The following is a 16,203-nucleotide window of genomic DNA, read 5'->3' as shown; positions in this document are numbered from 1 at the left end:
CCGGTGGGGCTGGATGGACGCGTCCCCTATGGGGCGGCCTTGGGGTGCTCGTGTCCCTGGGGAGGGACGCGATAGCTCCGAATTCTGGCAAATTGTGGCATTTTGGAGACTTTGGGGTGGGCGCTGCGGCTGTGGGGACGGGCAGGGGGGTTTTGGGGTGAAAATCCCCTATTTTGGTGCTAAAATTGGGCAGGATGTGGTGGCAAAAGGCACCTGGCAGCGGTGGGATTCGAACCCACGCCCCCGCAGGGACTGGAGCCTTAATCCAGCGCCTTAGACCGCTCGGCCACGCTACCCTGGGGGGGCAGAATTGGCTTCGTTACATGAAATTATAAGGAAAATAACGTGGGAATTGGGTCAAATTCGTTAAGGGAGTTTGTTAATTTGATGCTAATGAGAGAGAGTGGGGGCAGTACCACAAAATTCCTCGTTTTGGTCTTTTTTCCCCCATTTTCCACCCTGTGACTTAAACCCTGGTGGCTTTTAATTTCGATTAATTCTAATTTTATTCCCATTTTATTCCCATTTTATTCTCATTTTATTCCCATTTTATTCCCATTTTATTCCCATTTTATTCCAAGGTGTTTATTTTATTTTAATTTTTATTTTAAAGCAATAAAACCCCCCTAAAATTTCCAAAGAAGGGGCAGGGGGTGCTCATAGAGACTCAACCCAAACACCATTGGTTTGGGGGGGGTTCTTTTCCCCCAATACAGGTGAATTAAATAGCACAGGTTCATTAAAGAGCACGGGTTCATTAAAGAGCACAGGTTAATTAAATAGCGTTCTCAGGGTGCTGTGCCTGCACATATATACATACATATATACATATACATAAGTTCCCCAAGTATATCCTGACAGTATCCAAACTAAACCCATTATTCATGGCCAGAGCAGAGGGGCAGGAGAACCTCTCTGACCTACTGCCCACCCCCTTCTAACCCCCCCAGGTCCCATTGGCCTTCCTGGTCTCCCATCCAAGTGCTGACCGGGGACGACCCTGCTTAGCTTCCCAGATCAGAGGAGACTGGGCGCTCTCAGGGTGCTATGGCTATATATATATGTATGTGTACATATGTATATGTTCCCCAAGTATACCCTGCCCCGTTTTTCAATGGCAGAGCAGAGGGGCAGGAGAACCTCTCTGACCCACTGACCCCCCCTTTAACCCACCCCAGGTCCCATTGGCTTCCTGGTCTCCCATCCAAGTGCTGACCGGGGCCGACCCTGCTTAGCTTCCCAGAGCAGATAACATGGGGCGTTCTCAGGGTGCTGTGGCTGCATGTATTATGTATATATACATATATATGAGTTCCCCAAGTGTATCCTGATAGTGTATGAACTAAACCCTTTGTTCAAGGGCAGAGCAGAGGGGCAGGAGAACCTCTCTGACCCACTGCCCACCCCCTTCTAACCCCCCCAGGTCCCATTGGCTTCCTGGCCACAAGGGCCCAGTGCTGGCCCATGGTCCCCCAGGTCCCCCCAGGTCCCTTTCCACTGCTCCACCAGCTCCTTCCCAGCTTACACTGGACCCTGGGGCTGTTCTGCCCGGATACAACACTCTACTCTTGTTCTATTGTGTTGAATTTCTCCTGTCCAGGTCTCTGATGGCAGCACAGCTCCCAGTGTCACCGCTGCTCTCACTTTGGTGTCAAACGCCATCGGGTTCTCCAAGCCGGACCCCGCTTCCGCACCTGTAGAGAGAAACAGCCGTGAGCGCCGGCACCGGGGCTACAGCGACAGCGGCCACAAAGCGGAGCCGCGAGCCCCCCCGGTGCTGGCCCAGGTAAATCCAGGGGGGTCCAGGGGGTCCCGGTGCCCAAGGCAGGGGGTCCAGGGGGATTCAGGGGGTCCAGGGCGTGCTGGGTCCCCGCGCTCACCGCCCCGCCCAGGACCCCCAGCAGCAGCCGCAGAAGCAGCGCCCGGCCCGGGCCCATGGCCGCGCGGCTCCCGCTCCGCTGCTTCCCGCTCCTCTCCTCACGGAAGCGCTGCAAACCCCGCCCCCAGCCCCGCCCCTCCCCGCCACAGGCGCCGCCACCGCCCGCCCGCCAATGGCCGCCCGATCGGCGCCTGACGTCACCAAGCACCAGGTAGATCCCGGCTCCGCAGGTTGGAAGGGAAAGCTAAAGGGGACAGAGGTGGGGACCCTGGGATCCACTGGCGACCCCGCCCCCCGGGACCCTCGAGCCGGGACCCCCATGGGGCAGCCCCGCCCTCAGCCCCGCGGACCCCTCCTCAGGGGCCGAGACCTCCCGACCCCCCAATTCCCGGTGTCCCCTGTGCACGGTGTCCCCTTGTTCCCGGTGTCCCTTGTTTCTTGTGTCCCCTGCGCCCAGTGTCCATCGTGCCCAGATGTCACTTGTGCCCCGTGCACATCGTCCCTGGTGCCCGGTGTCCCATCCCGAGTGTCCCCAGCCTGTCCCCCTCGGCGCGCTCCCCACACCGAACCACCTTGTCACCACAGAGCGTCTTTATTGTGGGCACCGCGGTGTCACCCCAAGGGTGACAGTGACACAGCGGTGCCATCGCGGCCAGGGGGTCACCGTCCGGGGGCTTCCTGGCCACAAGGAACCAGTGCTGGCTCAGCCCACAGCACCCGCTGTTCCCAGCTGGTCTCCCATCCAAGTGCTGACCGGGGCCGACCCTGCTTAGCTTCACCAGAGCAGATAACATGGGGCGTTCTCAGGGTGCTGTGGCTGCATATATTCTATACATATAAATATATATAAGTTCCCCAAGTGTATCCTGATAGTATCTCAACTAAACCCATTAATCAAGGGCAGAGCAGAGGGGCAGAACCTCTCTGACCCACTGACCACCCCCTTCTAACCCCCCCAGGTCCCATTGGCTTCCTGGTCTCCCATCCAAGCACTGATCGGGGCCGACCCTGCTTAGCTTCCCAGATCAGACGAGATGGGGCGTTCTCAGGGGGGTGTGGCTGCATATATTATGTATATATACACATATATGAGTTCCCCAAGTGTATCCTGATAGTGTATGAACTAAACCCTTTGTTCAAGGGCAGAGCAGAGGGGCAGGAGAACCTCTCTGACCCACTGACCACCCCCTTCCAACCCCCCCAGGTCCCATTGGCTTCCTGGCCACAAGGGCCCAGTGCTGGCTCATGCTCACCCTGCTGTCCCCAGGACCCCCACAGGGTCCTGAGCCTTATTTTGGGCCCTGGGACTTGTTTTGGACTCTTGGCCTTGTTTTGGGCCCTGGGCCTTATTTTAGGCCTCAGCCCTTCTTGTTTTGGGTAAAAAAAATCGCATTTCTCTTTCACATTGTAAAATTTGAAGGATGGCAGGTTCTGGGCTGTAATTGATACCCTGACGTAACCAGGCATTCAAATCTCCCTCATTTTGGCCCAAAAGTGCAGCAGAGCACCAGGGGCTCAGCATTGGTGCCCCCACGGGCCAAACCGGGGCTGAAGAGCGGCCGCAGGGCCCCGGCGAAGGCCCCGCTGTAGGTGTAGAGGTGCCGTCGGTTGGTGGCGTCGTAGAAGGTGATGTCCCCACCATCATAATCCAAGTAGATCCCCACCCGCCGCGGCTTCGCCGCCACCGCGACGGCCACGGGACGCGTCGCCAGGGCCTTGTAGCGGTCGTTGTTCCTCAACCACAACCTCCAGAAGCCGGCGGGGGGGTTGAGAGGACCCGTCCCCTTCCTCACGGCCGCCTCCTTGCACACCCCGAGGTCCCACTCGGTCTTGTCGCCCACGTCCACCTCCCAGTAGCAGCGTCCCGAGGTGATGCGGCGCGAGCCCAGCACGAAGACGTAGGGGTCGAAGCGCTGGGGGCTGGGGGGGACGTCCCGCCGCGGGTCCCCGTGTCGCACCGAACGGCCGTCCTTGGACACCGCGAGGCTGCGGTGGGCGGACGTTGGGTCCAAGGTCATGGCCACTGGAGGGGAGAGAGGAAGGACATCACAACGAAGGTGGGGTGATGCTGTTTAGCGCCCACCAGTGATATTTAGGACCATAAGATGGAGTCAACCTGCCCAGGGGACCTCAGCTCCATGTTGGGTCCTTCCTATGACCCAACAACCGTAGAACTCGATATTTAGGACCATAAGATGGAGGTGACCTGCCCAGGTGACCTCAGCTCCATGTTGGGTCCTTCCTATGACCCAAGAACCGTAGAACTCGATATTTAGGACCATAAGATGGAGGTGACCTGCCCAGGTGACCTCAGCTCCATGTTGGGTCCTTCCTGCACCCCAAGAACTGTAGAACTCGATATTTAGGACCATAAGATGGAGTCAACCTGCACAGGGGATCTCAGCTCCATGTTGGGTCCTTCCTATGACCCAAGAACCATAGAACTTGATATTACTTGATATTTAGGACCATAAGATGGAATCAACCTGCCCAGGGGATCTCAGCTCCATGTTGGGTCCTTCCTGCACCCCAAGAACCGTAGAACTCGATATTTAGGACCGTAAGATGGAGTCGACCTGCCCAGGTGACCTCAGCTCCATGTTGGGTCCTTCCTATGACCCAACAACCGTAGAACTTGATATTTAGGACCATAAGATGGAGTCAACCTGCCCAGGGACCTCAGCTCCATGTTGGGTCCTTCCTACGACCCAACAACCGTAGAACTTGATATTTAGGACCATAAGATGGAGTCAACCTGCCCAGGTGACCTCAGCTCCATGTTGGGAGCTGCTGGTCCTCCCTACGCCCCAAGAATCATAGGATAGAACTTGTTAATTAGGACCATAAGATGGAGGTGACCTGCCCAGGGGACCTCAGCTCCATGTTGGGTCCTTCCTATGACCCAAGAACCGTAGAACTTGATATTTAGGACCATAAGATGGAGTCAACCTGCCCAGGTGACCTCAGCTCCATGTTGGGTCCTTCCTATGACCCAACAACCGTAGAACTTGATATTTAGGACCATAAGATGGAGTCAACCTGCCCAGGGACCTCAGCTCCATGTTGGGTCCTTCCTATGACCCAAGAACCATAGAACTTGATATTACTCAATATTTAGGACCATAAGATGGAATCAACCTGCCCAGGTGACCTCAGCTCCATGTTGGGAGCTGCTGGTCCTTCCTACACCCCAAGAATCATAGGATAGAACTTGTTAATTAGGACCATAAGATGGAGGTGACCTGCCCAGGGGACCTCAGCTCCATGTTGGGTCCTTCCTATGACCCAAGAACCGTAGAACTCGATATTTAGGACCATATGATGGAGTCAACTTGCCCAGGTGACCTCGGCTCCACGTTGGTTCCTTCCTGCACCCCAAGAACCGTAGGATAGAGTCATCACTTTGATTGGAAGAGGCCTTCAAGATGGAGTCCAACCACAACCCAACTAAACCGTGGCCCTGAGAACCTCAAGAATCACCGAATCATCAGGTTTGGAAAAGACCCTCAAGATCAGCGAGTCCAACCACAAGCCCGATGTTTAATTAAGCGTGAACGTCTTAATTAGTCATCAGGGCGCTCCACCCACGAGAGACGTTGAGTTCTCCACCAAACCTTTCCATTGATGGAGACGCCAACCGCGTGTCCCCCTCATGGGACCCACCTCTGAGACCTCCAGATGGAACCGATGGGTGCCAAACCCACCGGGGACACCAAGGGACCCGCACTCACCTTTATATTGGTCTAAAAACCCAAAAATGCAGCTGGTGGGGGTGTCGTACGCGCCCTGAAGATCGATGGGAACCACATCCGGCTTCCACACGTGGATATTTTGGCTCCTTGGGAAGAAGGACGTGGAAACGGTGACTCCAGCGCCACCTCCAAACCCTCCCATGGGGCCCATGGGCAGCACGGTACCTGCTCAGGAGCTTCTCCACGTCCTGAAAATGAACAGAAATGGGGAAATTAGAGAAGAAATTCACACTCCGAAGGGGATATTCTGCTTGTTTATGGAGATATGGGTGTGGGAGGTGGTGGTGACGCCTCCATGAAGCCAGTGGGGTCAACTCAAGGGGGGTTCTCACCTTCAGGAGCCCCAATGGCGGCTGCTGGCGCCTCCTGTTGATCTTGTGGATGAGGAGCCCCAGCTCCTGGCTCTGCTCCGTCATCTGGGTGATGTTGCTGCGCAGCTTGGTGGCCGTTGCCTTCTTCTCCCCCTTCAGCCTCCGCTGGAGCTTCTCCTCCTCCTCATATAGGAAGTCGTGGAGCTTCTCAAACTCCTTCTCCAGCTTCTCGCTCTCTCTGGAGGTTTTACCCTTGGAGAGGGGAAGGAAAAGGCCAAAAAGTGGCGGAAACAACAGGGAAATGGCGGTGGAAACCAATGGGGTGTGGGACAACCCAAAACTGCTCGGGATGGGTTGATTTTCACCTTCCACTCTTCCAACTTCTTCTCCTCCTGGGACATCCAGCTCTGAAGGTCCAACTTGTGCTCTTGTAGGAGCTTCACAACCACCTCCAGCTTGGCCTGGTTGGGGGGAAGCGACCATGAGAGCCATGGAGGTGGGGACGACCGCCATGGGTGTCCTCGGGTGGAGAAACCGACCCCCAACATCGCCGCGACCACCAAGGTTTGATCATAGACAATAAAACCCATGTATTGTTGACCCGCTAAATACAGGGAGGGGAAGGAGAGTTGGAACAATTAAAGATGTTGTACTAATGCTGCTGATAAAATGGAGAAAATAACACAAAAATACACAAAATCGACCTTGAAAGTCCCAGCAGGTGAAGAGACCTGAAATCCTGGAGGTGGTTTCGTGCCCCCATTTTGTATCCTGAGGTGATTTTGTGCCCCTTTGGCCGCCATTTTGTATCTTGAGGTGATTTTGTGCCCCTTTGGCTCCCGTTTTGTATCTTGAGGTGATTTTGTTCCCCTTTGCCCCCCATTTTGTATCTTGAGGTGATTTTGTGCCCCTTTGGCCACCATTTTGTATCTTGAGGCTATTTTGTTCCCCTTTGGCCACCATTTTATATCTTGAGGTGATTTTGTGCCCCTTTGGCCCCCGTTTTGTATCTTGAGGTGATTTTGTGCCCCTTTGGCCCCCATTTCGTATTTTGAGGTGACTTTGTGCCCCCATTTTGTATCTTGAGGTGATTCTGTGCCCCTTTGGCCACCATTTTGTATTTTGAGGCGATTTTGTGCCCCTTTGGCCGCCATTTTATATCTTGAGTCTATTTTGTGCCCCTTTGGCCACCATTTTGTATCTTGAGGCTATTTTATTCCCCTTTGGCCACCATTTTGTACCTTGAGGTGGTTTTGTGCCCCCGATTTTGTATCTTGAGGCTATTTTGTGCCCCTTTGGCCCCCATTTCGTACTTTGAGGTGACTTTGTGCCCCCGTTTTGTATCTTGAGGTGATTTTGTGCCCCTTTGTCCCCCATTTTGTATCTTGAGGTGATTCTGTGCCCCTTTGGCCGCCATTTTGTATCTTGAGGTGATTTTGTGCCCCTTTGGCCACCATTTTGTATCTTGAGGTGATTCTGTGCCCCTTTGGCCACCATTTTGTATCTTGAGGTGATTTTGTGCCCCTTTGCCCCCCATTTTATATCTTGAGGTGACTTTGTGCCCCCATTTTGTATTTTGAGGTGATTCTGTGCCCCTTTGTCCCCCATTTTGTATCTTGAGGTGACTTTGTGCCCCCATTTTGTATCTTGAGGTGATTCTGTGCCCCTTTGTCCCCCATTTTATATCTTGAGGTGACTTTGTGCCCCCATTTTGTATCTTGAGGTGATTCTGTGCCCCTTTGGCCGCCATTTTGTATCTTGAGGTGACTTTGTGCCCCCATTTTGTATTTTGAGGTGATTCTGTGCCCCTTTGTCCCCCATTTTGTATCTTGAGGTGACTTTGTGCCACCATTTTGTATTTTGAGGTGATTCTGTGCCCCTTTGTCCCCCATTTTATATCTTGAGGTGACTTTGTGCCCCCATTTTGTATCTTGAGGTGATTCTGTGCCCCTTTGGCCGCCATTTTGTATCTTGAGGTGACTTTGTGCCCCCATTTTGTATTTTGAGGTGATTCTGTGCCCCTTTGTCCCCCATTTTGTATCTTGAGGTGACTTTGTGCCCCCATTTTGTATTTTGAGGTGATTCTGTGCCCCTTTGCCCCCCATTTTGTATCTTGAGGTGACTTTGTGCCCCCATTTTGTATTTTGAGGTGATTCTGTGCCCCTTTGCCCCCCATTTTGTATCTTGAGGTGACTTTGTGCCCCCATTTTGTATTTTGAGGTGATTCTGTGCCCCTTTGCCCCCCATTTTGTATCTTGAGGTGACTTTGTGCCCCCATTTTGTATTTTGAGGTGATTCTGTGCCCCTTTGCCCCCCATTTTATATCTTGAGGTGACTTTGTGCCCCCATTTTGTATTTTGAGGTGATTCTGTGCCCCTTTGTCCCCCATTTTGTATCTTGAGGTGACTTTGTGCCCCCATTTTGTATCTTGAGGTGATTCTGTGCCCCTTTGTCCCCCATTTTATATCTTGAGGTGACTTTGTGCCCCCATTTTGTATCTTGAGGTGATTCTGTGCCCCTTTGGCCGCCATTTTGTATCTTGAGGTGACTTTGTGCCCCCATTTTGTATTTTGAGGTGATTCTGTGCCCCTTTGTCCCCCATTTTGTATCTTGAGGTGACTTTGTGCCACCATTTTGTATTTTGAGGTGATTCTGTGCCCCTTTGCCCCCCATTTTATATCTTGAGGTGACTTTGTGCCCCCATTTTGTATTTTGAGGTGATTCTGTGCCCCTTTGCCCCCCATTTTGTATCTTGAGGTGACTTTGTGCCCCCATTTTGTATTTTGAGGTGATTCTGTGCCCCTTTGCCCCCCATTTTGTATCTTGAGGTGACTTTGTGCCCCCATTTTGTATTTTGAGGTGATTCTGTGCCCCTTTGCCCCCCATTTTATATCTTGAGGTGACTTTGTGCCCCCATTTTGTATTTTGAGGTGATTCTGTGCCCCTTTGTCCCCCATTTTGTATCTTGAGGTGACTTTGTGCCCCCATTTTGTATTTTGAGGTGATTCTGTGCCCCTTTGTCCCCCATTTTGTATCTTGAGGTGACTTTGTGCCCCCACTTTCTATCTTGAGGTGACTTCGCGCCCCTGAATTTGTCCCTGACTTCAAGGGTCTCCACACAACTCTTAACTCAGGGACGTGACACTTGGGCATCTTCTGCTTCGAGCACCCCCGCGATAACCTTGGTCACGTCACTTAACCTTGCGCAGCCATTTCCCCCTCAAGCACCCAACGAGAACCAGCAGGCCCGCGGATCAATCACCACGAGTCTCAGCTCCCTCCGAACACGGAAATCAAGTCAGTCTTGCGGCGTTACGACACATTTCGCCAACGGAACCAAGACAACCGCGGGCGGCCACGTCCGTACCTTGTGCTCCTCGGCCGCCTCCTCGATGGGCACCGCGAGGTGGGCGCGATGGGCGGGTGACACGGCACAGCGCTGGCACATTGGCCGGCCCTCCTCCCTGCAGAACAGCTCCAGCGCCTCCCCGTGCTCCGGGCACCTCTTGGGGGGCTTCGCCGCCTGTCGGTCGCCATCCCCTCTACCGCTCGTGCGCTCCTCGCCGTCGCTGTCCCCCGGGGGGACGAGGAGACATTGGGGACACGTCTTGGGGACGCCCAGGCGCAACCGGCTGGTGCAGGAGCTGCAGATGCCGTGGCCGCAGCCCTGGAAGAACAACAGGCTCTTGAAGGGCTCCCGGCAAAGGGAGCACGGGGTCTTCTTGCAGCGCCGCCGCGTCGCCATGGCGTTCGATGGCTCCGTTTCCTCCTCGGCGTCCGGGAGGGTGGGACGGGGCGAAGTTCAGGAGGGAGGTTCAGCAGCAGAAACGAAACCGGAGCTGATACGGAGGGGAAAACCACAGCAAAACCACTTCAGGAGAACATCTGGAGGAGCCGGAGGGGGGAACATCTGGAGGAGCCGCCATGTTCTGTATGGGGACACAACCGCCCCGAGGCCGCCCCATAGGGGACACGTCCCCCCCGGCTTCTCCTTGGGGTGCAGGTGGCTCGCAGGGCCACGTTCTTTGTGCCATAAGTGATGAATTTCACCCCAAAACCCGCTCGCCCGCCACGAGGTCGCTCTTCGGACCACCCCAATGTGCCCCTTGCGCCATTTTGTATCTTGAGGTGGTTTTGTGTCCCAATTTTGTATCTTGAGGTGATTTTGTGCCCATATTTTGTATCTTGAGGTGGTTTTGTGCCCACATTTTGTATCTTGAGGTGATTTTGTGCCCCCATTTTGTATCTTGAGGTGACTTTGTGCCCCTTTGGCCAACATTTCATATTTTGAGGTGATTTGGTGCCCCCCATTTTGTATCTTGAGGTGATTTTGTGCCCCTTCTGGTGCCCCTGTTTTGTATTTTGAGGTGGTTTTGTGGCCCCATTTTGTATCTTGAGGTGATTTTGTGCCCACATTTTGTATTTTGAGGTGACTTTGTGTCCCCATTTTGTATCCTGAGGTGATTTTGTGCCCCTTTGGCCTCCATTTTGTATCCTGAGGTGATTTTGTGCCCCTTTGGCCGCCATTTTGTATCCTGAGGTGATTTTGTGCCCCTTTGGCCTTCATTTTGTATCCTGAGGTGATTTTGTGCCCCTTTGGCCGCCATTTTGTATCCTGAGGTGATTTTGTGCCCCTTTGGCCGCCATTTTGTATCCTGAGGTGATTTTGTGCCCCTTTGGCCGCCATTTTGTATCCTGAGGTGATTTTCTGCCCCCATTTTGTATCTTGAGGCCATTTTGTGCCCCTTTGGCCGCCATTTTGTGTTTGAATAAACCAAACCCCCCAACATCACCCAGAGACGCATCAACCGGCCCAAAAATCACGAGGAAAACACCAAGAACTCACCAAAAAGACCATAAAAAGCTTTACCGGGCGGCCGGTTGGGAAATACGGAATTACTGCAGTGTTGTCCAGATATTAATTGAATATCTCAGGCAGGACACAAAGGGAAAGACCCGAACACTTGGTTTAGCATAAATAACAGATATAAATCACGCAATTCAACTCAAATCCAAACCAACCACAGTCCAGAATATATATGTATATATCTCTGTATACATATATATATATATATATAAAAATCGCCAGTGCAACATCCATCCAAAAAATGGAATTCGATGTAAATCCAAAAAACCTGCAATTCCACCCCAGGGGTGCTGGGACCCCCATTTCACACCCCAGGGGTGCTGGGACCCCCAGTTTGAACCCCATGGGTGCTGGGACCCCAGTTTGGATCCCACAGGTGCTGGGACCCCCATTTCACACCCCAGGGGTGCTGGGACCCCAGTTTGGATCCCAAGGGTGCTGAGAGCCCCAGTTCAGACCCCAGGGGTGCTGGGACCCCAGTTTAAATCCCATGGTCACTGGGACCCCCAGTTCAGACCCCAGGGGTGCTGGGACCCCAGTTTGGATCCCAGGGGTGCTGGGACCCCCAGTTCAGACCCCAGGGGTGCTGGGACCCCAGTTTGGATCCCAGGGGTGCTGGGACCCCCAGTTCAGACCCCAGGGGTGCTGGGACCCCAGTTTGGATCCCAGGGGTGCTGGGACCCCCAGTTCAGACCCCAGGGGTGCTGGGACCCTGAGTTTGAACCCCATGGGTGCTGGGACCCCCAGTTTGAACCCCAGGGGCACTAGGACCCCCAGTTTGGATCCCACAGGTGCTGGGACCCCCATTTCACACCCCAGGGGCGCTGGGACCCCCAGTTTAGACTCCAAGGGTGCTGGGACCCCAGTTTGGATCCCACAGGTGCTGGGACCCCCATTTCAGACCCCACAGGTGCTGGGACCCCAGTTTGGATCCCAGGGGTGCTGGGACCCCCATTTCAGACCCCAGGGGCACTGGGACCCCCAGTTTGGATCCCACAGGTGCTGGGACCCCCATTTCAGACCCCACAGGTGCTGGGACCCCAGTTTGGATCCCACAGGTGCTGGGACCCCAGTTTGGATCCCACAGGTGCTGGGACCTCCAATTCAGACCCCACAGGTGCTGGGACCCCAGTCTGGATCCCAGGGGTGCTGGGACCCCCATTTCAGACCCCAGGGGCACTGGGACCCCCAGTTTGGATCCCACAGGTGCTGGGACCCCCATTTCAGACCCCACAGGTGCTGGGACCCCAGTTTGGATCCCACAGGTGCTGGGACCCCTATTTCAGACCCCACAGGAACTGGGACCTCCAAATTCAGACCCCACAGGTGCTGGGAACCCAGTTTTGATCCCAGGGGTGCTGGGACCCCCTGTTTGTACCCCATAGGCACTGGGACCCCCATTTCAGACCGCAGAGGCACCGAGAGCCCCAGTTTGATCCGGGAGGGGGCTGAGTGTGATTTCAGCCCCTTTACCCCCCAGCAGAGGCTCCAGGGAGGTGTCGGGAGCACTTTTGGGGTCCCCGTTGTCCCCGGGGCTGGGGGGCCGGGGGGGCCGGGGGGTCCCATCCCGCAGGCACAGCCGCGTCGCCGCCGTCTCCACGCGGAACCAGGGGTGGATTTTCTCCTCGCCGAAGGAAACGGGGCCGAACCGGCAAAATTCGGCGCCGCTCCCGGCGTCGACGAACGTCACCGTCCCCTGGGCCCGGTCCAGGAACACCCAGATGCTTTTGGGGACGGGGGACAACGCCAAAGGGGCCCGGGGGGACGTGAGGGTCACAAATTGGCCGTTACGGTGCTGGACGGCCCAGACGCCGTTGTCCGAGCTTAACTCCCCAAAATCCCTTTTCTCCACCGATTCCTTGGCCACCCCCAGCCCCCACCAGGAGTCGCCCCCAACTTGTCCCTCTATGGTCACCCCCCAGCAGTGCCTCCCCTCCTCGAACCCCTCCCGGCCCAAAACGCAGCAGCGCGACTTAAACCTCCGGTCGGTCTCAGGTAGGCTGAGCTTTGAGGGCTCCCAGCGGACGCCATGAAGGGACGAGCGTCGTCGAAGAACGGAGCTGGAAGAGCCAAGAAAAGCGTCGGGAAAGGGGTTTACGAGGAGAAATTCCTAAAAGTAAAGAAAATAAGGCGTCCGCGAACCTGAGATGTGCAGCGACGCCTCCTGCTCCTGGTGGAAGCGGCTGTTGCGCACCGTGCAGGACCACGTGCCCAAACCCAACCCCTGACCCCTGACCCAACAATGAAGAGCAAACCCAACCCCTGACCCAACAATGAAGAGCAAACCCAACCCCAGACCCAACGGTGAAGAGCAAACCCAACCCCAGACCCAATGGTGAAGAGCAAACCCAACCCCAGACCCAACAATGAAGAGCAAACCCAACCCCAGACCCAACGGTGAAGAGAAACCCAACCCCAGACCCAACGGTGAAGAGCAAACCCAACCCCAGACCCAACGGTGAAGAGCAAACCCAACCCCAGACCCAACAATGAAGAGCAAACCCAACCCCAGACCCAACAATGAAGAGCAAACCCAACCCCAGACCCAATGGTGAAGAGCAAACCCAACCCCAGACCCAACAACAAAGAGCAAACCCAACCCCAGACCCAACGGTGAAGAGCAAACCCAACCCCAGACCCAATGGTGAAGAGCAAACCCAACCCCAGACCCAACGGTGAAGAGCAAACCCAACCCCAGACCCAACGGTGAAGAGCAAACCCAACCCCAGACACAACAACAAAGAGCAAACCCAACCCCAGACCCAACAATGAAGAGCAAACCCAACCCCAGACCCAACGGTGAAGAGCAAACCCAACCCCAGACCCAATGGTGAAGAGCAAACCCAACCCCAGACCCAACAATGAAGAGCAAACCCAACCCCAGACCCAACAACAAAGAGCAAACCCAACACCAGACCCAACAACAAAGAGCAAACCCAACACCAGACCCAACAACAAAGAGCAAACTCAACAGCAAACCCAATGGTGAAGAGTAAACTCAACCCCCAACCCAACAATGAAGAGCAAACTCAACCCCCAACCCAACGATGAAGAGCAAACTCAACCCCCACTCAACAGTAAAGAGCAAACTTAACCCCTGACCCAACAGCAGAGACCAAACTCAACCCCAACCCAACAGCAGAGACCAAACTCAACCCCCAAAACGAACGGCAGAGACCAAACTCAAGACACCACCCTGAACGTGGCTGCAAAGACACAGCGTTGTATATCTACGTTAATTAATTCACCTTAATTACACAAAGAGGCGGTGATGAAGGTTTGGGGGACACCAAGACTCAGGTCAACGGGTGCGACGTGGAAAGCGCCGAATTGTGATTTGGGGTGGGAACGACCCCCGTGATGGTGGAGGCTGAGTGTGAACCCCAAATGTCACCAAAATGTCCCCCAAACCCCCATTTCTGGGGATTTGAGATGCGTCCCGATGACCTTTTTTGGGAAGAAATTACCCCAAATTTCCCACCTCAAGCTCCGCCGGCGCAACTCGAGACTGTTGGATATACACGATAGGAATAATTGTTATAATATTATTATAAATAATTAGAAATAACTATTAGCAATTATTTCCCCCTTTATTTTCAATTATTTCCCCTTTACTTTCAGTTATTCCCCCTTTATTATCAATTATTTCCCAATTTATTATCATTTCCCCTTTATTATCAATTATCTCCCCCTTTATTTATTATCATTTCCCCCCTTTATTTTCAATTATTTCCCCTGTTGTTATCAATTATTTCCCCTCTTTATTTTCAATTATTTCCCCTCTTTATTTTCAATTATTTCCCCCCTTTATTTATTGTCAATTTTCTCCCCTTTAATTACCAATTATTTCCCCCTTTAGTTATTATCAATTATTCCCCCTTTATTTTCAATGATTTCCCCCTTTAATTATTATCAATTATTCCCCACTTATTATCAATTATCTCCCCCTTTATTATCAATTATTTCCCCCTTTATTTCCCCACCCAGCCCCCCATCTGCCCCCCAAGTGCCTCCCCCATAGGGGTCCCTACCTGATCCTGGCTGGAAGAGCTGGAAAATCCCCCAAAAACTGGGGAAAATCCCCCCAAAAATAGAGGAAAACACCAAAAAACTGGGGAGCCACATTTGGAGCTTTGAGGCGGGGGGGGAACAAAGGGGTGAACCCCCCCCAAAACCTCCAAAAATGCCCCAAAACAGCCCCCAAAAACCTATAAAAACGCCCCCCCAAACCACCAAAAATGCCCCCAAACGGCCCCAAAAAGCCGCCGATAGTGGGAAAAAACGCTGTTTAAGGTGGGGGGGAGGATAGAAAAGGGCTCCCCCCCCCAAATTTGCTTCTAAATTGCTTTAAAAACGGGAAATGTAACTCAATTTCTGCCCCTCCCTGTTCAGGAAATGCGAAGTCATCCCAGGGCTGAGCCGGGCTTAAAGTTACACCCAGTTTAACCATTTCAGATCCAGTTTCCGGCCGCATTTTCAGCTTCACCACCCCCCCGAAAAAAGGCGAAAAAGAACAATTTAAAAAGAAGGAAAAATAGAAGAAGATTGAGGGGTGATTGGGGAAAATTTGGGGGGTTGGGACGTCCCAAACGGCCCCAAATTCGGGGGGGCGGGGGATGCAGTGGAAACTGAACCCGGAGCAGCAAAACTTCCCCCGCTTAAAATGGTTAAAAATGGGTTTAACGGAGCAAAACGTGCGTTTAAAGTGGCGAAATGTCGAGTTGAAATTGCTAAATTGGTCGTTAATTAGAAAAGAGGATTAAAAACCGAGCAGAAATTATATAGTACTATATATTTTACCCCCCCCCAATGACAGAAGGAGTGGTGATTACGGTAATTACGGTAATTACCACCTGCCGGATAAAGAACCGAACGCACTGGAGGTTCTTGTGGTTTATTGAAGGACCCATTGGGCAACGTGTGGGGGGGAATTGAGCTGAGCTTAAAGGGAAATTAAATAGTGTTAATTAAAGTCTTAATTAAGGTTCTTCAATGGTTGCCCAAGAAGCCCCCTCAATGGTTGGTGAAGGTCCTCCAATGGTTGCCCAAGAAGGTCCTTCAATGGTTGGTGAAGGTCCCTCAATGGTTGCCCAAGAAGGTCCTCAATGGTTGCCCAAGAAGCTCCTCAATGGTTGCCCAAGAAGCTCCTCAATGGTTGCCCAAGAAGGTCCTTCAATGGTTGCCCAAGAAGGTCCTTCAATGGTTGCCCAAGAAGGTCCTTCAATGGTTGCCCAAGAAGGTCCTTCAATGGTTGGTGAAGGTCCCTCAATGGTTGCCCAAGAAGCTCCTCAATGGTTGCCCAAGAAGGTCCTTCAATGGTTGCCCAAGAAGGTCCTTCAATGGTTGCCCAAGAAGGTCCTCAATGGTTGCCCAAGAAGGTCCCTCAATGGCTGC

At 53.3% G+C, this 16,203-nt stretch overlaps 2 protein-coding genes and 1 non-coding gene across 3 annotated transcripts; all 3 read right to left on the bottom strand.

Moving 5' to 3' along the window:
• Window positions 1-214: 214 nt before the first annotated feature.
• Window positions 215-296, bottom strand: TRNAL-AAG (transfer RNA leucine (anticodon AAG)). Its single transcript has one exon. It is a non-coding gene; the product is annotated as a tRNA-Leu (tRNA).
• Window positions 297-2,465: 2,169 nt separating this feature from the next.
• LOC136114422 (E3 ubiquitin-protein ligase TRIM21-like) lies at window positions 2,466-10,451 on the bottom strand. Its single transcript, XM_065859778.2, is given in 12 exon segments — window positions 2,466-3,902; window positions 5,611-5,717; window positions 5,797-5,819; window positions 5,964-6,194; window positions 6,308-6,403; window positions 9,310-9,720; window positions 9,722-9,798; window positions 9,801-9,872; window positions 9,875-9,923; window positions 9,925-9,971; window positions 9,974-10,126; window positions 10,357-10,451. Coding segments are annotated over 12 exon segments (1,884 nt in total). The 5' UTR covers window positions 10,430-10,451; the 3' UTR covers window positions 2,466-3,357.
• A 969-nt stretch (window positions 10,452-11,420) lies between these two features.
• Window positions 11,421-15,719, bottom strand: LOC136114407 (butyrophilin subfamily 1 member A1-like). The gene is made up of 2 exons (XM_071800900.1): window positions 15,660-15,719; window positions 11,421-12,919 (listed from the first exon to the last, which is right to left on the bottom strand). Exons 1-2 carry the CDS (start codon window positions 15,717-15,719, stop codon window positions 12,212-12,214), a joined length of 768 nt encoding a protein of 255 aa, XP_071657001.1. The 3' UTR covers window positions 11,421-12,211.
• Window positions 15,720-16,203: the final 484 nt, after the last annotated feature.

The sequence above is a fragment of the Patagioenas fasciata genome, chromosome 34, assembly GCF_037038585.1.
Source record: "Patagioenas fasciata isolate bPatFas1 chromosome 34, bPatFas1.hap1, whole genome shotgun sequence".
NCBI classification, from domain to species: Eukaryota; Metazoa; Chordata; class Aves; order Columbiformes; family Columbidae; genus Patagioenas; species Patagioenas fasciata.
This window is presented reverse-complemented; position numbering and strand designations above follow the sequence as displayed.